Below are 26,964 nucleotides of genomic sequence, written 5' to 3'. Positions count from 1 at the left end.
CCAGTGTCATGCTCATCTCTACAGTAAATTGGACATGGTTCGTCAGACATTAGTGGTTCCATTGTAAACAAGTAGTTTTCTTTACCCCAGAAAAGGCCCTTTATATTTAAATACTTTATATTTATATGGAGGGGACCCTCTTTACAGAGGCCGCCATGTTTTTTACATTACTCCAGACTGGACAAACTAAACACCTTTTGAGTTTTTATGACAACTGAAGCTACCACAGGTTCTTTTTAAAGTTTGGAAGGAGAGAGTGAGATGAGGGGTGTTCAGCTGCAACATGTAATTTCAACACTAGATATCACACAATTCTACACACTCTATCTTTAAGCTTCCAAAAACATGCAGATCTCTGTTTATCTCTGCATTTCATCCCTGAGACGCGCTGGCCAACTGTCCAGGGTGTACACTGGCTCTTGCCCATTGTCAGCTGGGATTGGCTGCAGCCCCCTCAAAGGATAAATGGTATAGATAATGAATGGATGGATGGATGGATGGATGGATGGATGGATGAAGTTCCAGGGCTGAATGTCTTTGATTGTTCAGAATCAATTAGCGCAGCAACCACAACTCAAATTTGAATATCTGAGTTACAGTTAGTTTGTTTCCTTACACATAAAAAAAAAGGAGAGACCATGGCAACAAGCTGTGAGCATGAGTGAACAAGAGTTAAGAGAGGTAGCATGTATAAAGTGAATGAATTAGCATTTTGTTGCATCTTTTTAAATCGGTCATCAGTCTGATTTGCCTGATCTCCCTGATTGATATGGAAACATAACACGTACAAGGAATTTCATTTCCTAGTTAGGTTCTTGAGATTAGTTCGACAGAAACATTTGGCAGACAGATACTAACAGCCCAGGGACTATAACAGGAATTAGATTCCTGTGATCAAAATGTATGAAATGCTCCTGAGTTCTGGTAAAGGTTCCTGGAAAAGTCCTGTTGAATACGAACAGGAAAGTGTAGGGTTCTCTGGAGACGCTAAGTAGACACTCAAACAAAGTACTGTAATTTGGGTAAGATTGTATAAAGTGCAATTTTCTAAACAAAGCACTGCATTTTCTGTGCAAAATATACAAGCCGAGTCTAAATTCACTAATATAGCTCTTTAATGTCTTTAATGACAGAAGAGTAATAAGTATTTTTCACACATTCCTTTAAGTCTTAATAGAAAAAAAGGCATCATAGCTTTTATTTATTTTTATTTCTTATAAAACATGTCACGTATTGCAATTTTGTTTCGCATTGAGACACTGCATGCCAATCGTCTATCTTACTTTCCTCTTACCACAGAGTGATACATTTCCCCTGAAAGATGAGGGTGTCAACGGAATATCAAGTGATTTGGAACATACATCTAAATATACATCAGCATATTTCATTAGGGTATGAGTTTACAGAGATGGAACATGATCATCAATCCCCACCAGAGGAAAGACCAAACCTGTGGAAGATGTTAATTAGATGTGTCTTCACACAGGGATCTAACGGCAAATCTCTTCCTGTGAAATACACTAATAATAGGATTACACAGCATGACTCTGACAAAACAGATTACATGATAACTTTTATCATGTAAAATTGTATTAATCTCAATCTGTTCCAAAGGTCGCTCTGCGATGGGAGATGATTAAACGAGAGCGTATATTTGATACTCTGCTTTTGACTGAAATATGTGATGAAAGTTTCGTCATTAAATCCAGATAACCAAGTTTCTCCATTAAAGACACTTATCTGGTCTTATATATTCTGCTACATAGTCATGCTTCCTAAATCTCCATTTGTTAATAACAGGAGAGAGATACTGGTGATTAAGTAATGGGCTGATAAAATTCCACATTTTATCTTTGTCAAGAAACTGCTATAATTTGTGGAGAGGTTTTTTTTTTAATAAAAGCATTCTATTTCTATCTGATGGCCTTTTCAATCTCTCCCCCTCTCTGTGTGCTCATTGCACATGCTTATACTCAAGGCCTTCAAATGGTCCATACCTCTGCAGCTACAATTTTAACCAATTTCAGAAAATGTAACCAATTTTGCGCTAATTTTTCTTTCCTTTTCATGGGCTCTCTTTTCATCTTTGGTGGTGCTTCTATTGACATAAAAAAGATAATAAGTTGGCCTCTTCATACGTGTCTGAGCTACTTAAACCTTATATTACCCAGGGTTAAGAAAAAAGTCAGAAGACTGTAGGGCCTTTTCCAATTATGCCCTCTTCCACTGGAACAATCTCCCTGCTGACATCAGACTGTCGCTTACATTGAGGTATTTAATTCCCCAATATAAAACTTAAAATCTTTATGCCTCAACTTTGTTAGTGGCTTATTCTTTGATTACTACAGGTGTAATACATTTTAACATCTCCTGCCAGTGGATTGGTCTTAGTCCTGCCAATCAGATAACTGTAAACTTTCTGAAAAACACTGCATCTCTTCCAACCTTCTGTTCATTTATTCCCTTGAGTACTTGAGTATACAGGCTCTGATCATTGACTATCCATGGACCTCTATCCATGTTCTTGCCCTTGGTGTGTCATTGCAGGTCTCATGGATGTATGGATGTTGATCTCTCAGAGTTTTAACTAAGGGGTTAGCAGGAAAAACTCTGACATTTGGGGTCCCACATACAGCACCTCTAGATAATTTCAGGAGATTATCTGGAGTTCTGATGTCTGAAAGTATGTGCTACCTGGAAATTGCTTGATCATATTCTTTATTAATGTTTACAGTCAACACTGTTGTCACTGCTATTATCCATTGTAACTGTGGGAGATATAAATAAAATTTGACTTGAACTGCAGAGCCACAAAATGTCATCTCCTCTCATTACTTATTTTAATATAATCATTAAAAGATAAGGGTCATGATAAGGACACTCTCAGCACTCAAAGGTATTTGTGTAGCAGCCTCAAACTTCAGCTACAATGAATTCACTTCCCTCCCTCAAGCATGTGCACTCTCTCTCTACTAAACAAACACCCATGTGCGCACATGCACACAAAGAAACACTTTTCTGACTTGGCCTTGCCATGTTAATTAGTTGTTTACTTCTGTTCCTTCTCACGCTTGCTCGCGTCATTAGCCACCTAAATATAATAACCGCCTGCCACCAATTTCCATCATCTCATTTCACTGGTAATGATAGAGTACACACACCAATAAACTGAGACCTAAAAACAAGATGAATGGCAGCGTTATGACAAGAATATTCATGAGTAGTGTGTCCTGGTAACCTAGTAGAGCCACTGACAAGGCACGAGTCCAGGCTGCTCAAATAAGGCAGAAATACAGAGGGTGGAAAAAAATCGGAGAAAACTGATATTTTTTCCCTTTTATTTCAGCTTTTTTTTCCTATTCATTTACAATGTCTCTATTAATTATGTCTTTCTGTGTGCTAATACACTCTGGAAATCCCTAGTCATTTGTACTGTTTCAATTTCAGAAAGGATTTTACGGGGATGAATCTTTGCACTTACATTTATAATAGAGAGAGCCATGGAGTGAATGTGTGTGTGTGTGTGTGTGTGTGCACGTGTGAGAGAGAGAGAGAGCACTTGGGATAGGACAGAAAAGTCCCTACCTCCTAATTACTTTTGTTTGAAGCAGCTGATGGTTAATTAATCTACTGTGTTATTCTGTTAATCTGGAGAACCACTTGATTCATTGCATTTTCAATTAGTAGTGTTACTGAGAAGGAGGGTTCACTCAATACACCTTATATTATGACAGGCATCTCATTAAGCCTATAGCTGTTCCACAAATCAGTAGAGGCACGATGCACTCTGCCTACACAGGCTGAAATTTCCATCAGAAACCATGGCAACATGTATGTGCATGTTACATTGTTGACTTTTAAGTTTGAATATAGAGAAATCTTAGATGTGTTGTTTTGTCCTTCAGCACCGACATCACTCTATTTACAGTCCAGCTGACCTCATGTTGCGTGGTTTAATTGATAACAATTTTTTGAAGGTTGTTTCATTTTTTTTCCTCTGCTGAAGAGGTTATGCTTTCACCCCTGTCATCTTGTGAGTTTGTTTGTTGGCAGGATTAAATTAAAAATTGAAAGGATTCCATAAACTTGGTGGAAGGATGGGACACGGGCTGTGGAAAAAAAACACGTACAAAGGGGTGGATCAAGGAATTAGTTTCACTTTCTTTAACATTGAGAGAAGGGACATTTTTTGACATATTCCCCAATTTTGCGGATAGTTCATTGATTTCCATTGAAAAAAATAATTTAGGGGACTGATACTTTGTTTGTGGGCAATCTGTGACAGATCCAAATAAACATCGAGAAGATTTCAATGTGGTTTCATTAGGGGACTGTTGAGCCTTCGCAGAGATATATGCTTGCAGTTTCCCCTTTAGTTATGTTTGATTGGAGTATGTGTTTGTGTGCATTATTTTGAATGTACCTGTAGATGTAAATGTATGTCGTATGAATGTTATACATTTTTGCAGCGTCTGATAACACCAAATATCCCACTAAGCCTGGATTTGTAGATGAAGACATCTAGGACATCTGATGGTGCACAAAAGCAGTTTAAAGTTTCTATTTTACATACATGCAGCTGCTTCTCATTTCAATATAAATGAGTCTATTTTATGAGTATATTTAAAAACACTACTGCAGTGCCTGTTCTAACATGCATGTTTGGAATCAAATCAGGCATGTTCTGTTCTCTTGTCCTGTGTTAATGCTCCAGAGCTACATCAGAATTATTTCTTGTTGATAGTGAGTCCTCAAACTGTTCGACAGTTTTATTGTTTGTGTATGTTCTGTTCTGGTTTATCTGCAATGAAGATTTTACTGTTTATTTTGTAAAATGAAACATAATTTGCTTAATTACTGTTCACTTGTGTGGTTTATATATATATATATATATATAACTCTGAATGACCTACTGAACAGCTGTTATTTTTTCACACATTGCATGTCAGTTATTTCAGAGCTCTTACAATCAATTGCACTAATCTTCAGACAGACTTCACAACTTTTCAAAATAAAAGCTTTCCAATTCACCTCGATATAAGGCATAGCAGCAACACAAATGTTGTGCAGTCCAATATAGTGAAATAAAAATAATGGGGGGTAACTGTAGTGAAGATAATGACAACTGCGGAGGTCAAAGGTTAATTAATTTAGTACCTGGGTGAGACAGAAAGACACCTTTAATATACTCTGCACAGCCCCACCAGATGTATCAAACTTAATTAATACAGACAGAGGGAGAGAAGGGGTTTCACATTCTCGACAAGGTAATCAAACACAGAGCAATGAGATGGACAAGGTTTCTGCCTCTTTCTTTCAGTCTACTCTCTATTTTGAATCCCTTTATCATATGGACATCCAATCTCTCTCTCTCTCTCTCATTTGGGCTTCCTATCTCTCACTCAAAGAGAGTGACCAAGAGAGGTTTGAGAGCACAGGAAGGAAAATCAATCAAGATTGGATTGATAGAGTAAACTGACAGGCCGAGGAGGCAGCAGACTGTGATACATGAGCAGATTAGGATTGAGGGTGTCTGCAGGAGACGAGTGTGACAGGACGATGCATAAAAGTAGAAGCAGAAGAAGTAAAAAAGTCTGTTATGATTAGTATAGTAATTTAAAATACAACAATCTGCTATATATATATATTTTTTTTATAAAACAGTAAAAAACTGACATAAAATGACTATTTTATATGCATTTCTTGTTTTCCTATGACTCCCTTGTGCAATCAGAATTAATTCAAATTGATGATTCAAGTACAATTTTAATAGGTGTTTAATTTAATCTGATAAATTAAGCATTGTAGCAGAATCTTGGCAACTCTGTCATTTTTTAAAATATTGATCAAGTAGTTGCATAAAATAACAAAATAAAATAAAGATATTTGAGTTATTTGCTATAACTACTCCACAATCCAGATTTTCCAGCACAAGAAGGAACTTAGAAAATAAACTCTCTCTTTTCATTGTATCTGTTAAATCCATTGATTATGAGAATAAATGTGTCATTATCACACACAAACGCTGGAGTCATTTTACCCGAGAGGTTGTGTTTCCATTGGTTTGTTTCCTATATCTGTTTGTTGTAACATTTCATACAGTACTAATTGGATTCAATCAAAAAACGATGCTTGTCACTGCAGCTTTCACTGTTCAGACTAATGAGCCATAACAATAGTGACTGACCTTCATGCTCCTTCTCTGATGCCCCAGTTTTTTTCATCTTCTTCGGGGTTTTCATGAAGAGTGGAAAGATAGTTCGCAAGCCCAGGATGTCCACAAATTTATGGCAGTTATCTGCTCCCTCTGGTCCAATCATCCCGTGGTCCAGCACCTTCAGAGCACTGGTTCGAGACATTTTCTTTTCTCTGCAGCAAAGAAATAAAGGAAAATGATGCTGAAGTCAGAGATACTTACTGTAATTTCAATATATATAAAGAACATGCACGTTTCAAATGAAGTGCAAAGACACAACTGAAATAAAAGCCATAAACATTGAGTTTTGAGAAAACTGGCAGTAACACGATGCTATTTCAATGTACGTACTTTTTTATATTTTACAACAAAAACAACTAAAAATGTTTGACGAATGATTTTAGTTATGCAGTGTCAAAGAAAATGTACTAAAATTCAAGAACCATTTACATACAAATGTTGCATTAACCAGTTTTCTCATAATAACATTTCTCTCTTAAGTATACACAGAACTATATGGCACTCCAAAGAGCAGAAACGTCCACCCAGGCCCAACAGTCTTCTTATATCAAGCTGCACCAATTTGTACACATTCATCTGTCCCCTTAATGTACCTGGGTTGTTATAAATCTCAATTCATGCAATATTTCCTAGGAAATTGGTGAATACGTCAAAGAAACAATCTTGCAATGTTTAAGAAAGTGAAAAAAAAAAATCTACCCCCTGATCCAGATCCACTCCAAACCTCCCTGACCCTTACTACATACTTTGTGGAAGTTTTGCTATAATCCATCCAGTAGTTTTTGTGTAATACTGCTAACTAATAAGACAAAGAAATGCAGATGAAGACATAACCCTCTCTGACAAGGGTAACAAGTGAAAATTATCCCCTTATGTTGTGTATGAAATTGTTTTAATTAGTTGTAAAAACCACATGAAGTAAACATAAAATTCTGTTCACCGTATCCTTATCATGGATTTTGCTAATTTACCAAGGTTCAATATTGTTCATTTCTTATCTCATGGGCAAATATTGTTACAAAAACTAATAAGGTTCAGCAGTCATTACGAAAAATCCTCTCACTCCAACAGCTGCCTCTGTGTCTTGTACAGGTCTCTGTGAGGAGGAACCAGCTCAGATGATATTCTCTCATCGAGAAAATAAACCATAATAAATGCTATTCGCATAAGCTCCACAAACAGCCTAGTTTAAATGAGATAAAACAAGCAAACAAATTACTCTGATAATCTACCACCATAATGAACCTGAAAATATTTGTTCTGACAAACAAATAAATTGCAACTTAGATACTCATCTGTTTTTCATCATCACAGCAATCCCATGACAAATGGGACCAACCACTTACTGCACACACACAGACACACACAACACACACAGACACACACACCACTTCACACCTCCTCTGAGGAAATGTAGCCGTCTGTCACAGTGTCACTTCCTCCATTCCCACCAATGACAGATGATAGTGTTTATCTCAGAGGAGGGACACATATTTCAGGCAGTTGAGTCTGGTTCTCCAGACAGACACATTATATTTGATGGACGGCAGGAGAAGCCGATGGGGAGCTGTACTCTGTGTACTTTCCAAAGGGAAACTGGGCAGTTCAGTTGGTAGGCAGCTGAGTTTACTCAACATCCTGGTGTCTTGAACTGTGCCGGCGTCACCCCAAAATGGATAGAGGGCCGATTTATTTTAAGTGCTACAGTGCACAAAGACAGACGCAGGTTTTTGATTAGACTTGCATTCTATATGAGATAGAATCACTCAAACATGGGACCTGGTTAGAGAGTTTCTAAATCTGTGTCAACCCTAAACACCGGCCAAAACACCTCAAGCAGAAAACAGTAACCATCTCTTGATGATGTGCATTCAAAAAAGTTCACGATGTAACGTATAAGATACTTTTTCCAGAGTTTTGTCTGACAAACATTTAGCTCTGCCAAGAATTTATCAAGGCACCAGATGTGAAATCTGTATGTAGCTCAGAGCTATAAACCAAAGAGGAGGCCTGGTGGGAATTGAAATAGAGTTTTTGATGAAAAACCAATAAAAGTGTCTCAGTGAGGGAAGATGATTATTTTCTTGTACTCTGTTGCTCGCTCTGTTTTTGTTATTTCGCAGCTGCATTGTATCTTGGTTAGCAAGCAAGACATGATCAATCCTCAAAATTAAAATGAAACTGCTTCAAAACTTTCAAGTTTGACATTTTAATATTACTTTAACGGGTTTGTGATATCTAGCTTCTGCTAGAACATAACTGCAGGCTTTTGAAAAGTTTTTGATTTAAAAATTGATATACAAAAATTACTTTTATTCAATTTTGTATTGTAATTTTGTATTCTATTGTGCGTTTCGGATTTTTACAAAACCGAGTTCCCTCAGGCTTGGAGGAGTTTCAGACAGAAAATTGTGGCTTGTCTTAATTTTGTAAAATGTGCATGATAGAGAACGTTAAAAAGGATTCAAGCTGCCAATTATTTAAACCAACCAATTCTATAAAAGTTCACTGACTAAGAATTCACTAATAGAATAGACATAAATAATGGCCCCTGGTATTTAAACCGGTATAATGTGCAGTGTATTGCACAATTGGCCAAACTATTGCAGTCACAAACTGTATTCATGTGTAAATATCACTATATACCAGGGATACTGCAGCTACAAAGAGATCCAATAAAATGCTGTGTTTGATGAGTTTAAGCTGCTGCTTTTAATGCCAGTGGAGAAGTGCTGATGTTAAAGACAACATGAATTGTGTTGACTAAAGGCTCAGGGATCGCTCTCGATCACAAAGTAAATGAAATCAAATTATTTCTTGAATGATTAATGATTGAACATTCATTTTCACTAACTGTTGGAAAAGACAAAACGTAACGAAAGAACGACTGTTAATATTACAGCAGCTTAGAGGTGGATGACTGATGTATGGTAATGACCTGATAACGTAGGAGACATCCATCAAGTGTTGTAGCGGCGGTATCAACAAGTGAAATCCAACACTGAGGATGAAGGGTGTATAAATCAACCAGTGTCTTGTTTCATGTATACTCTGTGTATTCTGTAAGTATGAAAATAATTCATGCATGAAATGAATCAAGAACAAAACTTTTAGCTTTGCCGTGAATCAAAACAAACACACAATTTGATCCTCTATTAAGACAAACTACTTTCCCAAAGTCATGTCTTTTCTCCTTTGTCCTCCTTTTCTGTCTTTTTCTTACTCTGTTTCCTTGGAGGACGATTTAACACAAAAGCATTTTTGCATTCCAATAATGAGATATTGATCCACACCCTAAATCTAGGTGTCCAGTGATGTGATTATCAGTGCGGAGGTGCAGAAGCTGGGAATAGGTTTCATAAAGCCGTGTAATGTGTCTTCATGAGTCTTTAAGGTTACGTCTCTGCCTTGCTGCGTTCCACTGACTGCTGATTGATTGGATTAGCAGTCTCGACAGGCAATACAGCAGACAGAAATGCTGGTGTGTGCAGTGCTACACCCTGTTATTCTATCAATGGTTACATTTTCACAACATAGAAAGTTCTGCACTGAGCTGTAAGGACAGAATTTTACATCAAGAGATGTTCTGTTTATTCTTAAACACCATATATTTTCCTTTCAGGGGATATTTTCACATCACTCTAGTGCTTATTGCCCATTTCCTATAACTTATCCCCTTAATGTAGCTTTCCAGTTCATTTTTAAAGGTCTATTGACGGGAACATACAGTATTTCATACATAATTCATTTGTGTTTCTGCAAACTGTGACACTGAATATTCCTATAGGATATGGCCAGTAGTATCACTAAATTCAGTGATCAATGATTCAGTGGCAAACACACCATGTGCATTTAAAGGATACAGCAGTTACAACAATCAAACCTAAAATTTTGTGTCTAAGCCTTCTGAGCAGCAATATATATATTTTAAGAAATAAGATTTATCCATCAATAATCGTGGTTTCACAAAGAGATTTTCAGTCATCTAGAGGCTGAAATATACAGTATATGTAGAGAACATTTTTTATCTATATATAATATGATTGATAGTATAGCACAACCTTTCTGAACAACATTTGACTAAACTGTCAAACTGTGACCCATAAGGAGGGTTGTTTATTTATTTATTTTGGGGTTGAGGTGTAAAGTTAGATGCGGAGCAAAGTCGTAGGGAAAGACTCGACACAGGGTTTGAGGATAACTCTGTCTTCAGTGGACAACTCGGCACACTTCAAGAAGCGCAACGGTTACTGATGGTCAAGACAAACCTTTGGAGACAGTAAACCAGAGCACAGGACTGAACTAAATGTTACTAGGTAAAGTGACGGCAGTAATCATGGACCCCGCACAGTTCAACACAGAGGAGCATGAGGTAACATTAGCTGGTACATTCATCACATGCTCCATGATTTCCACTGTACTATCAAAGTTAACCAAAGTTGCTGTATTATTCTTCTCACTGCATTAAGTGATAGCAGTACTCTAAAAGCACATTAGTGAATGTTGACTGCTGCAGTGGGAAAACTAGCATTGAACTGCAGCATATAACCGTTTTTGTTGAATTACGCTACGAAACATATGGATCTTAATGTGGAGAGGTGCTGTCAGAGGCTTCTGTGACTCAGAGTCATCGAGCAGTCTGGCAGCAGAGCAGAGATATTCCCCCAGAGAAGGTCAAAGTCAGGGGTGGGAGCTCACCGCTGTCAATCAATATGTGAACATGTTCTTGGTAAACTACTCCGCTCACACTGGAAGACGTCACGTTGCCATGGCTGACTCACAGACTCAAAAGGTCCTGATTCCTGCGTTAACTGAGACAATGTACAAAACAAGGATGTAGATAAAGGGCCCTGTGAAGCATAATCGAGCAGGGAGAGGGAGGGGGAGTGAAATGTTAGTGCTTGCTGCTTGTAGATTTAAGTGATCTGTGTCTGGATATTTGTCAAAGGCAATAGGCAAGTTAATGCCAAGTGTAAATGCACACAGTGTGTGACAAAAGTTAGTGTCAGCCAGTGGGCACCGTGAATAATATGATTTCATGCCAATTCATCCAATTCAGTTCATTAAGACATTTCAGCTTGGGCCAAAGTGGACATTGACTTGCAGACGGATAGACAAACTAACATTATCATCCCAAGCATATACTGCAAAAATGTTTCACTTACACAATGGCCCATATTAGCACGAGAGTCATTTTCTTTCTGTTCATAACAGCATTTCAGCTTCCCACCCAGACTGTGGTGTAAAAAAGGAAAATGGCCGCAGTGCGAGTATGGTGTATTGAGTAGACAAGGAGTGAGTCCCAGTGACGACTTTTCTTACAGTGCTCAAGCTTACCTAAGCATAAGGTTCATTAGCTGAAGCCCTTCCCCTCTGAGGAAGCGGTCCCGATTGGAGGAAAGCATGAGGCAGGAACACAGAGCGTTGAAGAGGTTCTCCATCATCTCCTGCTCTTCGGCCGTGGAGGGGTTGTGACGTTTAAACACCTGAAAGGGGAGACAGGAGGAGAGAGCGCTGAAAAAATGAGCATTTTGAAAAGAAACGCAGACAGGCATGCTGCTTTTACATGAAAGGTGGTTGTTCAACATAGCAACAGTTTCTGGAATGATTTGGCAAAATGAGCCTTTTAAGTGCTCAGGAGCAACAAGCAGAGTGTGACACAGTGATTTGACGGATAAGTACAATAATTAAGAGAACAGAGAGGCACAGTCTGAACACATCAGTAGTCTACACCTAAACTGGATTATAAATTGTTTTATACTCTTTTGGATAGGCGAGTCATCAAAATGTCACAGGATGCTTAGAACCCCATGAAGATGAATCTATGGATGGAGGCTGGGGTTAATTGTTTAGGGTTAGACTGGGTTTAGTGCGGAGCCCCAAAAAGCACAGTGTTTATGTTAAAACCTGACTTTAAAGACCCCCCGTTTGAGAAATTACTAAGATTTATGAGCCCCTGCACGTGAGGCTGAAATGGATGATGGGTTTTTAAAAAGAGTAGTGATGGAGCCAACTAAAAATAGAAAGTAAAGGAAAAAATCTTACAGAGAGTTGCTGCAGCAGCACATCAATGCCATCCATCTCACCCAGTAGTTCTCTGGTATCTGTGTGAGAGAGAAAAAAAGTGAGAGCAAGGCTATGAGATAAAAATAGAGGAACAGGACAATGAGCGAGATTAAATTGAGATGTTTTACGGAAAAAATACATTTAAGTGGTGAGAGGGAGGACAAAAACAGGAAAAAAAGTTTAAGTGGATGGTTGAGGGAAAGTAAAAGAGAAATTCAGGGACGCAAACAGGAGGCATTCGACGGACGCTGACAAACACGAGGGACCTCAAGAGGGAAAATTAGAAAGAATGAGGGCACTGAAAAATATTTAGTTATTCCATCGAAACCTGTGCATGAAATGTGTTTATGCTTCCACACTAAAATGCTGCTTCTTGGTGACATCATGTGTGAGGAACCGTCTTCATCTCGACAGCCTGAAATCGTGAAGGTTTTAAATCACAAATAACACACTCAGGTTTGCTCCACTGTTTCATACATTCTTTCTCTTAACAGTGAAATGTTCATAACTCAGAGCAGAATTACATTTGTACAATACAGTGAATCTGCAGGGTCTTAATTAGTCGGGATTATAAGCAGCTCTAGTTCGCAGCAGCGAGTATTTTACATATAAACCCTTCAGAGTGGTGTTTCAAGTCAGATTTGACAGCAGGACGTGATAATTACATTTAAATTAGCATTTAAATAGTTGTCTTGTGACACGCCTTACTCCTGCATCAAGACACTGACAGCGCTATGATATGGAACGTTATTTATGGCAACATTTTTCCTTTGTTTTGTGAAAAATACGTTTTTATTAGACTGAATTTTGCATTTGAAGGGCAGGAAGGAGACAATAAATGGAGGCAGTGTGAAATGAAGACAGGGCTCCCGCTGAATATCAATATGGCAGGTATCATTAATGAAAACCTGTCGAAGGACCTGATAGACCTGCAGCCATCTGAGGCTTTACAGGGTTTTAGTGAAAGAGTGGAGGCAAAAAGACAAGGAGGGAGGAAGAAAAGAAGTGACATGGAGAGAGTGAAAGAGGAGAGGGGAGAGAATGGAAAGAACATGACAGGTGACATTAAATCAAACAGTGATGGAAGAGAAGAGGGAGGAAAGAACGTAAAAGACAAGAAACAAGAAAAGACAGTGCCAGAGAAGGTCACTGACAAAGAGAGATGATGGGATGCAAAAATTGGGGATGGAAAGGGAGATGAAGGACAGAAAGAGAACAAGAAAAGGCCAATATGGGCAGAAAAAAGAAAGAAAATTAACAGCATGGAGGAAAATAAAAGGACAGAAAAGGGGACCAGAAAGAAATGGAGGTGTGTTCGAGGAACCCACCAGCCATTTACTTACTGTCGTTGTTTTGCAGCAGGATGGCCAGGATTTCACTGCAGTACAGCTTGTTAGCATCAAACGGTATCTTTGCCTGAAAGACACAAAAGTATTACTCATCCTTAATAACTCTGATGTCCAAGGTATTAAAGAAATTACCAACTTACCAGTCTACAATTGAATCTGCATTTTTTTTAAACCATAAAGAGATGATACCTAAGATATTGTATATCATGGTGATATAAAGAAACACTGATGTATATCTTTTATTTTCTGGATTAACTGGGCTACACTACTGAAAATGTATTTCACATCAAAAATACAGGTGATTTTTTTTGAAGCTCAAACTGCTTAAGCTGTAACTTCAGTGATTAAATATGAAATAAGTGTGGTCATCCGTATTTTACACACATAACCTTTTAATTATTAATAACAAGACAACAGTGTGAATATATGGTTGAGACATAAATCTATATCTAAACTATATTCCGATAATCCACCATTAAAAGTCCTCATAGCATGAAAATGAAATAACTTTACTCCCTGTCCCTTCGATTACTCTAGATTTTCTCGGTAGCTGAAAATTTGCCAGCAAGCAGAACGTTTAAAGAAATGCGGATCAATGCAAAGAAATACATTTTAATACAATTTTGCAAAGACATCTTTGTAAGATCATGTAAAATTCTATCTTGGGTGTTGGTTAAATTATTTGTCTTAGATCATTTTTGTCAACCTCAGGTAACAGCCCAATCATTAGTGGTGGAATAATAAGGACATTGCTGCGACTTAAGATTTGTTTTTAACCAATATATCATGAGGTTATTTACAAAATTAATGTTTTGGTCTATGTGAAATAATAAAACTACAATTTCCTACAGTTCAATGTATTGTCATGAAATGTTTTATTCAACCAAAAGTCAGAACCTTAAAATTAGTAAATTCAGTACAATGTTATGGGAAACATACATTTTCCAATTTAGGAGACTTAAACAAATCAATATTAGAAATACTTACTTAGTCTGAAACAATAAATCAAAATAGTTGTTAATTATCTGTCAATCGGTTGTTGATTAAGTGACTAATCGTTAATGCTCTAAAATGACCTAAGCAAATACTCTGCCACATTCTTACCTTAATTCTCTTGAGCAGCCACTGCATGAGTCCTTGCTGCGCGGCCTCGGCACACAGGCCTGGTCTGAACTCCGCCATATTTTCTATGATCGCTGAAAAAGACATCAAAAATCCATATTTACTCATCAAGCTGAATCATTGAAAAAATACCAGCTCCAGTTTCTGAGACTAAATACGTATGGGTGCACCAATCTACTACTGGATCGATATGATAATGATCTTATTAAGAGGATCAGGGACTGGTTGGTCATTAAACTCGATTTCTCTCACACCATTATTATAGAATAAAGTGTTTCCACTCACTACCCCTTTAATATGGTCGAAGGCCAATATCAAAGCCTCCTGTCAGTCTCAAGTGAACATATACTGCGCAGACACTGAGCAAACACACTTTGAAGGAAGAGCACTGTGAAATGTAGAGGGTTCGTCTGGGTTCAGTCCCAGCTTATTCTAATATTGTCATTAGAAAGCCTTTTCTGCCACATGATATCTCCATCAGAGCAGACTGCAGCAGAAGGTGACCGACAGAGAGAGAAAGAGAGAGAGAGAGACTGTGGTGGTGGTGGTGATGAAAAGAGAGAAGAATGAGGAACTAAGAAGGATGGAGGGGAGAGAGGAAGGGACGAAAAGAGGTGGCGAAACAAGGCAACGATGAGGGATGCAAAGTAAACGAAAGTGAGGGAATGAATAAACAGCAAGAGCATAAAAAGGGAAGATGTGCAGCATACTGAAACAGATGTTTGAGAAATGGTGGTACGCATATTGATGATGACACCCTCGTATTCAGGTCATACCCTGAATTAATAATATTTTGGGATGAGCTGTCAAATGCTCTCAAAAAGAACTTCAGTAAAATTCGGGTCTAGGTGTGGCTGCTACTGTGCTGCATTGATGGAAGAGCGAAATCTTTTCTGCTACAAATACTGTTAAGAGCAGCAATCAAATGCATCGCCATTAAGTGGCTTAAACCTGACGCACCAACATAAAATATAAAGACTGAGAAGGTGAAAATAAAGTAGAACATATAACGTGCTGAGACTCAAGAACGATTTTATCTATGGTGGAGTCCTGCCATTACTAAAGCCATTTTCAGACATGAACTCTGGAGAAGGTCCAACTAGGCCGGGATTTTCTCTGGAGTTTGCCTTTTATATGAACAACGCAGCAGGAGATTCTACACCACATAAAACCAGTGTCTTAGTTTACTGAGCATTGAAGATGATGAGGGAAGAAGTTACTGACTTGGTTGTAATGTCAATTTTTGCGTTGACAATTCAACAAGAAGGAAGAAAGCTGCAGTGTTTTGGATCCATGTCCAGCAGCAGAGTGACGAGGCCATATACGTAAATGGAAGCATGAGAGACCGATCGGGGAAATGATCTGGTTAAATGTTTTACAGAACTTTGACAGTATATGTTCAAATATTAATTAAAGCAATGTTTATGATAGAGATATCTGAATCCAACAACATATTCTGAGTCATTCAAGTATCTTTTCAATTTCATCTTTTGTCTCTCTCCCATCATGATGTTTATTCTTAGCATTACAAATTATACTTTGAGCAAAAGATTTTGGTTGAATTATTTATGAACAATGTAGATAGAGCTGAAAGTTAAGAAACAAATTGCCAATATATGAACATCTCTGCTCAAACTAAAATATAACAAACTTAAAACAAGGGGGTGGATGAAGTTGAAGACCAAGAGAATTAAAAAGAAAAAGCAACAACTGGAGAGAGGGCCTGCAGATGATAAAGAAACATTGAGGAAAAGAAAGAGAAGAAAAGTTGGAGAGGAAGGGTGCTGAGGGAGAGAGCGGGAGCGCCTTTATCAGTGATTCAAACAGAGCAGACAGACAGCATCCTGGAGGACAGCAGGCTCAGAGCAGAGAGCAGCCAAGGCAGACAAAAGGCTTATTCAAGCTTGGAAAGCTCCCTTGATGACACAAACACACACAAATGCACAAGCGCACACACACACAGGAGCTTGAATAAAGGATGCACAAGCTCTCCTCCCTCGATATAACCCACACTCGCGAACAGAGCCAAACACACACACACCTTAACAACCCTCCTGACACGCGGCCTCAATCTGGCAACAGAGAAAAAATCATCTCAGAAGACTCACTGCACACAAAAAGAGCTGAGAGGCAGAAAAGTCGGATTCATGTGAGGCTAAACACAGAGACCATGACTTCTCAAACTATCTGCTGGCCCATGCCCTCTCTTAGACCTTGAGTCTTCATTTAACGCTGTCAAATCCACGCTCCAATGGTTCTGACTCTGTAACCTGTATGCTCCACTTCGAGGTCTTAAACCTCTCAGATAAAAAATACAAAACCACCCACTTGTGATTCAAAACTGCCTCTTCTTTTCTAAAACATTTAAATGACATCTTCTGTTCACTGAAAAAGTTTAGGGCACTTGACAGCAGAGGGACACACTGACACGGCTTAAAGAATACAAATAAACTTTGTCTACGCCCAAGCCCAAGTCCACGAGGACCCCCTGTCACTGTAGCGCCCAGAGCCTCAACACAGCCGTATACACACCTTGCAGGCATACCCCCCTCTGGAGGAGCTTGTCATGTTTCAATACTAAATAAGACGAGCTTGATCAGTTAGTCTTGCTCCAAATATGCAAATGTTATTGAGTTTTATCCAAACCTGTTTTTTTTTTTAAATCATTCTCAGAAAAGAGCCACTGAAATGTCTCTGAGATGGAATTTGTCTGAGATTTCTCCCAGATATTTGTCCCACGTTTTGAATATGAATGAATGTGCAAAGCTGTGCTGTCAATGAAAGTCCCAGTCTAGGTCTTCTTTTGCTGCTGAGACACATGTAAGTGCTTATGTGTCTGTCCCACTGTGTGTTGTCTTTTAATTTCACCTCTATGCAAGTGGTGCTTTGTGTAGATCTGCTTGTTAGTAAGTTGTGTTAGAATATTAGTACATGTTTGTTCAGTTTTCTAATATAATAAACAGCATTAAAGAGGAGGATGGTAAAGATCACTTGTCCGACACAGCGCCTGTTAAAATAGTCATGGTGACAGTCAAAATCTACTTGCGTTTTTCTAACGTGTGCATACTATACATGGTATATAAGGATGGATGACATGACTGCTCCAACAAAGTGAAGCCAAACTGTCTACTGTCTTTATTGCTGGATAGTGGGAAGAAGTGAAGATGCGTTGTCAATCTTTATATACAGTCTATGGTGCATACCAATATAATATCAGTGTTACCATTCAAAATGCAGCTTTATAAGTCAGCATCTACACTGACAAAGCAAAATCAGATAATTGAATGACTGTAAAGAACACAAATTACATTGTCATACTGATTAGAAACAATAAGCTAAGCTGTATAACACAAAAAGCTAGTTGAGCTTTTTGCTAGCTGGTTGAAATTATAGACGTTTATTGATCTGATATTCATGGTGGATGGGGTGCAGTGAGGCCACATCACACTCAACAATAAAGGCCTGAGACTTTTGACTTGTATTTACAGCAGCAGGAACCTATAACACACAACACTAGAAATGAAACTAACCAAAATCTGAGTGGATAGCAAACTATGACACTATTCTTATATGAAGTCTTGCTCTTGTTTTAACCCTAACATCTCTAATGTTAAACTAACTATGTACTTAACTTTAAAATTCAGTCCACCATGAATGAGACATATAAGGAGGATATCTAGAATTTGAATAAGTAATAATATGACAAGGTACACTGTATAAAGAATCAGTAAATGACTTTGAGTAATACAGGCTTGTAATGTTACCAATGAACAACAACAGTCTTTCTTAAGGTCCCTGGTACCTGCTTTGTTGGCCTGTTTCTAAAGTGGTCTGAGATTCAGTTTAAAGCAGCATCATGCTAGAATTTGGTTTGCAAAGTTTTCAGCTCTTTAATTCAGATGTATTTTGTGTACAATTGCAGGTGACAGTGAAATTGTGACAGCTTTGTTTCTGTCTCTTTAACTATTTCAATCAATGCATATAGTCTGGCTGACAAAGCTGTGGTCTCAGGCACCCTGCAGTTAGTCAGAGACTCTGATTTGCATTGACAGGCAGAAACAAACAAAATATTGACAATTTAGGAAAAATTAACTAATAATTATGTACGACAAAGAGCTGAAAACATACTTTGTTGAGTTAATCATAGCTTGACTGCATTTCTGTCCAGGGATTATACATGGAGGATATGGCAATGAGGTTCTTGGAGGAGAAAATAATGACTGAATACAACTTTATTCATGGTAATGGAAGTATTCTAAGCATGAACACAAACATGAAATTATTTGTTTAAGGCTCGGTGTACATCTCCTTACCGAGTGTGTTGTAGATGCCGTCAGCCTCTTCTTTCACCTGCTCATCCAGTCGCTCCATATTCTGCACCAGCAAGGCCACCACCTGACCCTCCAGCTACAGACAGAAAGAGATGTCAGGGCTGCGACACACAGGTTAAACAAGACGGAAGCAGATCCACCAGGGATCAATCTCTTGACATACATATGATAAAACACATTTTTAGAAGAATTTTTTTTTTCTTATAATAACATTTAAATCACATGGCATCACACAAGCCAAATCATAAGGCAGTTTGGAGGAGGCGTATAAAACATTAGCGAGAAAAATCATGTGTAGGTTCACTTTAGTAACATTTGCATTTGCATTGCGTTGAAAAAAACCTGTCAAACTGATTTCACTAAGTTTCACTTTTAAGCCTTAGTCTGGGTAGAAGACACATTTCCTGTCTGACCATCTCTGAACATGTTTAAAAGCCGTCAATCTAATAAGGTTTGAAGACTCATAACCAAACAGTCCTTGCAGGGCGCTGACTAGCTAAATAAAGGAACAATTACAGATGAGAGAGGACGGATGGTCAACACAGATTTATGAGTCACTGGCTCACAAGTGGTGGATCATTTTTGATTAATCTTATTGAGGATACCACTCTGCCTTCTGGCAACAAGGATAGAGGAGCTGGAGGCCTCACAGCAAAGAGGAGAGACAAATGGATTCAACTAAGCCTTACTGCACTGAAAGTGTTTCCCTTGGATGTTGCTGTAAAGAAGAGGGTGGTTTACGGGCACTCTATCGCATGGAAAATGGAACTGCATGATGTAATGCCTTTAACCTCAGAGCATTGCAAAGCCACCTGAGCAACTCACCAACTGTCACATTACACACACACACACACAGCTGTTTTTTCTTGTGTGATCTGAATGTTTCACATTCATTCCTGTCAGATACTAACCAAACAAAAAGAAAGTTCATGGTGCTCTCTATTCTAAAGTTCATTTTATACTGACCCTTCACTATAATGTCTCTTTCACTGAATCACTGAAATGAAATGTAAAATATCTCATACGTTTGGATGAAACAGTTAGTTAACAGCATGAGTTGCAAGTGCTGGCTGTAGATAGCAACTGCTAGCTTCCACTGTCGCCAAATAGTGAGCGTTTAACAAATGTTTATGTTTTGCACCAACCCTCAGACATATGGGGTCCACATAACAAGTATAATCGTCTATTCTCCACTCCAGCTCTGCTTTGATTATTAGAGGTTATTTTATCTACATTGGATGCCTTTACATATGACTAGTAGTAGGACTGTTCAGAAAAGCCCTGAGACTTCTGGTGAGAAACAACCTGTTGATTGTCACTGGGATGATGCCCAGCACAGAACCTATCACATTTAACACAGCCAACAGATTCTCTGATGAAGTGTCACAGCGACAGCCATGAAGAAACAGGGGCACACGTTTCTTTCCTCGTCTAACAGTATATCACCAAATTATTGTAGTTTGACCTTTGTGTGTACCGCAAAATGTCAGCAAACATAATTGGCCATCAAAATTTGTCCCTGGCTCATAGACAGCATGACAAGCTCAGTGATGGAAAGAGAGAGAGAGAAAGAGAGAGGATCTGAAACTTAAAACTGATGCCAACACACACAGTCTGCAAGAAGGTGCTGTAATTGTGTAGATGACATTAAATGTTAAGATGTTGACTAAGTTCACGACACTTAATAAAACTGATTCATTTAATTGCAAGAACATCTGACAGAGGCAAAACATGATGAATTAATAATCAATAAACTGAGACAGAGATCATTTAATTGTGTGAATCTTTGAGCCCCATTTGAACTACAATGTTTTAAAAGTTGAAAAACTGGAAATCTATTGTACCATGTTACATTCTAAAATTTACTGTAACATAATTCTACAATTACTAAAAATGACACCCAGTTGAGGGCATACATTCACCAAGGCCCACCAGTCCCATACATTTAATTCACTGGATCTGGATTTTTATTTAGATCTGCACCAAATAGCACACACTCATAAATATCATTATCCTAAACATGCTTATTTTTTCATCAAGATCCATGAATTAACACAAATTTCGAAAAATGCCATATTAAACAATGTTAAAGAAAAACATTACGGGTCTGCCCCCTGATCCAGATCCTACCCAAAATGTATTAGGTTCTTCTCTGACTTATACTAAATCCTTCCACCAAGTTTTGTAATCTGGTTTACTAACAAAGGGACGGGCGAAAACATCCCAAATTGACAGAGGTGATAATCTGCTTCTTCTGGCAGAAAAATGTTATATTGCATCAGTGGATAATATACAGTATATAAAGACACTGGACTGGAGCAGCATCATTACAACAGCTTGTAGTCCAAAAACATAATAAGTCAAAATGGCTGCGTGTTTTTCAGTAAATGAAGTCAGACAGGGCCTCGCTTTTGATTCATTAGGAAAGACAAGGGAATCAATCATCTCTGCCTGGTTTAGATGTCAGAGCCCAGAAACTTAAGTATTGACTCCACAAAGTGCTGATTCATCAATATCACCTAGGAACTCACCAGAGCATCTATGAGCACCTCAGCCCCCTCCTCGCTCTCCTGGAGCGTGTCGATGTCCGTCAGCTCCTGCAGCAGGTCCACCACCGCTATGGCAACATGTGGTTCTGGCTAAGGACAATGAAGACGGTGATGCTCATTTGCTGGGATTATGATATTAAATTAGTGTTGCCCAGTCTATGCTCGGGATGACCACAGTAAAATCGTCCAGTGCTTTTTGTGTCGTGACTGTTGATGCCTATAGTTTTAGTTACCATATACTATGTACCTACTGCAAAAATAAACTTGGTTGTTCAAATTGAGTTAAGTTAATAAACTAGTGCAATGTTGGGTCTAACTGATATGATTTTATCAATGGCAACATGGCAAAGAGATATGAGGCTAAAGACATAGTAATTGCTACTAAAATCAATTCATTGTCAGATAGGGTCCTTTCAAGACATTTGCTGACCAAAGAAAAAAATATGGGTCATACTATCAGGACAAATGGATCAAAATTGACAGACAGCATCGATCTGTCCATTAGTGAAAGGATATCAGTGTTTTCATGACTGAGGAGGCCCAGCAGTGAGTGGACGGAATTAAGCTCCACTAGCAGGTGGTAGAGATCTGGCATGGTGGCGATTACGTGCATTTCCTGTATAATGTCGTTTAGATCCAGCTCCGACTCCATGAACCTGGTTTAGAAAACAAGAATTTTTGGTTTGCATGTTAGCCATTAATCTTAAGTGCAGCACAGGAATGGTCATGACTTTTACAAGGATTATGATAGAAAGAAACATTTCATGAAATTTTGTTATATCATTTTTTTTTTTTTAATGTAGTAAAGTCACCACATAAAAGTTGTATAATCTTTTGCAGTATGTCATTTACAAAAAAAATGCAATGAAATCCTCAAACTAAATGAACATTGTCACTTGACGTGGTCATTTAATGGACTTACTTCTCTGGATTGTCTGGAAACTTAATCCTCAGTTCCTGATTTTTGTAAGATCTTTTCTCAAAGGTCAGGATCATTTTCTTCACTGAACTCTCATCCACCAGCTCTGCCTGTTTGATAAGCACATAATAGGAAAGAGAGAAGGGTGGGAAAAAGGAGGAGAGCAAGACAGAAAGAAAAAGGGTTTTATTGAGGTAAAAACAACCAAAAGATGTCATGGTAATAAACTTAAATGTGAGCCCATACAGAATGACAGTAATTATGTGAGTGGAGCAGAGTACCCAGAAGTTTTATACAATCAGAGGAACCTGAGTGCATTTCACTGGAAAGGGAATGTGCTGGACCTCATGATGGCTTAAAAGCCTGTAAAGTGTTGGACAATTAATGATAGGTTGGGAAATTACAATTGTCTGACATTATGGAACAGTGCAGCACTTTTCTCTGAGTAGCTCTTGACACAGTGAATATTTTAAAAGGCCGCAGTGAGGGATAATAACAACAGGATAATAGATGTGCACTTCACTAATGCACTTCATAACATGGATACAAAGGTACTAAAAAAGAATAATTGCAAAGAAACTTTATTTTCTTTGCTCCAGACGTTTCTCCATTTCATTTTCTTTTTCTGCATCCACTGCCTTTGCAAAGGTGTGAATGTTGTTTTAAATGTCTGGACTCAAAATCCACTCAGGTCGAGTGAACACAGATGACAAACTTAAGACTCTGACCTAAACAGTATATCCAGAATTTGAACTATCACAAATCTTTGCACACAGTTTGTGAAGCTCATCTATTAAATAGCCACTTTATTTCTTTTAGTTCTCCTAGTTTACAAGTAGTCAAATAGGCTAGTTGAGATTCATAAATTCAACTGTAATTGTCACCCCTGAACTTAACCATTACATGGCTTAGAACTGTTGGTTGAATTTCTGTATTTATATTTTTGAATATTAGAAATATTAGAGCATTAGAAGGTTAATAATATTAATCACATATTACAAATACTCTGTGAACTCGGTTTTGTCCTGCATTTGCATTTGCCCCCCTTATCATATTTTCCTCAGCTGCTTTCAGACATACACTGAACTCCATATATCTCCTGACATCATCTGGAGGGGCTGTATGTAAGTGAAGCTTATGATTTCAAACTCCCGGGCAAAGGCTTAAACTGGACTTCTGCTTCAGGTAAAGGGTTTATAGGAGCCCCAGGTCCTGAGTTATAGTTCTACATAACATTTCTCCGTATCAGCTCCACAACACTAGATGCCTGCATCATACAGTATAGAATCATACAGCAGATTTATTATCCCCCGCAATATTAGTGTTACACTTTCAGTCTCTAACTGAGACAAGCAATGGCGGAATAAGAAAGCATTCTGTCACTGTGTTTATGCTGTTTAAATTACTTTGATGGAGAGCGGGGGTGGTAGGCAGAAGGTTATAAGTAGACATGGCTTTGTTAGATGAGTGGCAGAAAAGGACAGCTCAGTCTCTTTTTCATATATATGTTGTCTTCACTCTAAACAATCTTTAACAACATGAGAACCTTGTTGGAGAAAACACAAGCAGTCCATGTGGACCAATCACAGTTATATTGTCTCCAAATGGTATCTCCACCCAAATGTGAAGATATAAAGATATAATTCAGGATTTTAACAGAAAGGATACATATTAGTTTTTAGTGTGTAGAGTATAATGAGACAAAACAATGAAGATTAACAAAAGTGGTTTGACTGCAATGTTACAATTTTAATTTCATTCATCTCTGGTCACTGGCCGACTGTTGATAAACCTCAACCTATTTTGGTAGAAGATAATCCTAGCATCTCTACTGTGCAATGAAAATGAATCAGTTGTGACTTTAAACATTGTATGGATGTCACATGTATGTTTTGATGAGACTAGGCTGGTTTAGATGACGAAGAATAACTCTGCTCGGAAAATCAACCTTAAATCTATCCCGGCCCTTTATAATTAAGAAATGGAGATATTGTCTTTGTTCGCTCTGGGATGAACAAAATTCAACTAGAACCAACAGCAACAACAACAACAACAATGGTAAATACACAGTAAAACTTATATGTGTACATATCACTTATACTGACTTACAATAGTGTAACTGCTATCTGTGAGTGACAGCGTGTCTAACTGATGCTTAATATGTGGAAACATATGTGCGTTAACTTTTTGAGTTGACAGTGAAAAAGACACTTTTTATTGCTATAAGTAAAAATAGAAGCTGTTTTCAGAGGGTAGTAGATTATTTTAGAATAAACATACTTTGCAGGGAAAAGGGACAATTCTATAATAATAATTTGCCCACCTCAGGTTCATCTTCATCCTGGTCCATCAGTTTCTCCAGGATCTTCTTCTTGTCTCCAGTCAGCTCCTCAGCCTCCATCCCTCCTTCAATCCCAACTCCTGCTGCGGCTTCTCTGTACCTGGCCAACTCCCTGACACTCTGTCGTTTCCCTCCTCTGGAGTCCTCCTCTCCTCCTGCTGCTCCTCCATCATCCTGCCTGAGACGCTTTGCCCCTCTATCAGGCTGTAGGATAAAAAAGGGATGGTGAATTTATATTGTGTGAACAGGAATTTGCTCTATTTAGAGATGTACATATCTATAGGGATGCTGTGAGATCTTGAAATGAAGTGTGCTCTGTGTAAAATGGTGTGGAACCAGAAAGTAGACTCTCTCTATTCTTCCTAAAGTTTGACACATGCAAACTGATCGAATGAGAGATAACGACACAAACATAAGGCACTGTATGTGATAAGATAAGATCAACATAATTGGGGTAGACAAGAGAACACATGAAAGTGTTAAATCGAACAAAAAAGGGAACATATGTGCCCAATTGTATAAAAATTACAGAAACTACTAGAAAACACAAATCACTGCACATTTTACATTTAGTTTCCATCTGGTTCTTTCTTTAAAAACTGTTTCAAATTGCACTAATATCAGCAGCTACTCTCAGAAAATAACAACATTTTGAAAACATGTAAAGAGGTGACATTTTACTGAAATTGGGTCTTATTTAGAGGTAAAACACGTGCCGAATCAACAAATAAATACATTTTTTTTTAAATGCATCAATTACGATAATATTGAATGGAATTTGGCACACAATGACTTAGACAAAGCAATGGCCCTCAAAGACGCATTTGTATTCATCTCAATCCTTCAGTGTGTAAAACTAGTTATGGCAACAAAGACATAAGTCTAAGTTACAGTCTAATGATCGCAGGCTCTCTCTACAGTCTCTGCAGCCACAGAGCTAACTGTTTAGCTAGCCCGCTAACTACGTAGTACGTACGTTGTTTAATGGAAATAACACCTAGAGTTTAGTTGTTCATTTGTCAGGTGCTACACAAGGAACACTTAGTGTTATTCTTTGGTGGTCTACTAACAAACGCACACAGACACAACAAAGTACAGCGGGACAATGCTAAAGCTTTGTTAAAGTTCAGAAGTAACTGCTAGCAGAGCTACAGCATGACGTCTAATGAATGAGGTGAGCTAATGCTAGCTGAGTTAGAGTTCCGACACTGACACGCAGAGTGAAATGTCTACCTGATAGTTGAGGAGCTCTCCGACATCCATCTGACCCGGTTACAAAGCTCAACCGCGTCACCGTGTAGTCCAGGTGTAGGAAATAGAACCAGAGCTAGCAGTTAGCAGTGCGGCTAACAACAAGCTTCCTTGGTACACATGCCTGCCGTAAACGGGGGTTGTTTGTTGTCGTAGCAACATACTGTCGTAAAGGATTCACTGGTAATACAAAACCCTCAAGGTTTAAAAATGTGATAACTTGTCATGTCTACAATTAAATTAACCGTATCTATATGTATAAAGCCCATACTTACTAATGAGCTCTGATTAATTTAATATATTTTTTAAATAAACAGAAGGCTGTAATTTCACATCTTTCTTCTCTTCTGTGCTCAGTTCAGTTTTTTCCCTTTTTTTATTTTCTTTCTTTTTACTGGCTTTCTCTTCTTTGACACACACACACGCGTGCCAGCATCAAGCCAACTGATATATATATATAAATAAATTCAAATATATAATAATATATATACAAATTAGTCATAAAAACCAGAATATAATATTATAAGTTATTGAACTGTACTATGGTCCTCTGTGTTATGTACTTGTACTGTTTTGTCTTCTATTGCAATTTTAAAAAAGACGATTAATATTGTCACATTTCAGGTCTTAAAATGTGCTTTGCCAAACTAATGGCAAAGCACATTTTTTATTTAGTGTTACACAATCTCAGATTATAGTTACTTTTATGGTTACTTTGCAGACAGGATGTCCCATAAAACATGATACATTTATAAAATATGATGCACTACTATTCACAAAGTACCACACCAGAAAAAAGTAGTTAAAATAAGCATTACT

The 26,964-nt window shown here is 38.0% G+C and overlaps 1 protein-coding gene across 1 annotated transcript in view; it reads right to left on the bottom strand.

The window, feature by feature from the left end:
* Window positions 1–26,299, bottom strand: part of ctnnbl1 (catenin, beta like 1) — a 50,148-nt gene extending 23,849 nt beyond the window's left edge. Inside the window, exons 1-11 of the mRNA XM_069527111.1 lie at window positions 26,128–26,299; window positions 24,877–25,098; window positions 22,557–22,663; window positions 22,151–22,290; window positions 21,617–21,714; window positions 19,068–19,161; window positions 14,737–14,828; window positions 13,627–13,699; window positions 12,263–12,321; window positions 11,555–11,703; window positions 6,188–6,369 (exon numbers count right to left, since the gene is read on the bottom strand). Of these exons, the coding sequence (XP_069383212.1) occupies window positions 6,188–6,369; window positions 11,555–11,703; window positions 12,263–12,321; window positions 13,627–13,699; window positions 14,737–14,828; window positions 19,068–19,161; window positions 21,617–21,714; window positions 22,151–22,290; window positions 22,557–22,663; window positions 24,877–25,098; window positions 26,128–26,157 (1,246 nt within the window). The 5' untranslated portion in view covers window positions 26,158–26,299. The remainder of the gene's footprint in view (window positions 1–6,187; window positions 6,370–11,554; window positions 11,704–12,262; window positions 12,322–13,626; window positions 13,700–14,736; window positions 14,829–19,067; window positions 19,162–21,616; window positions 21,715–22,150; window positions 22,291–22,556; window positions 22,664–24,876; window positions 25,099–26,127) is intronic.
* Between the last annotated feature and the right edge of the window lie 665 nt (window positions 26,300–26,964).

Source organism: Paralichthys olivaceus, chromosome 6, assembly GCF_024713975.1.
Source record: "Paralichthys olivaceus isolate ysfri-2021 chromosome 6, ASM2471397v2, whole genome shotgun sequence".
Classification (NCBI taxonomy): Eukaryota; Metazoa; Chordata; class Actinopteri; order Pleuronectiformes; family Paralichthyidae; genus Paralichthys; species Paralichthys olivaceus.
The sequence above is the reverse complement of the archived record's forward strand: the minus strand, read 5'-3'. Positions and strand labels throughout refer to the sequence as shown.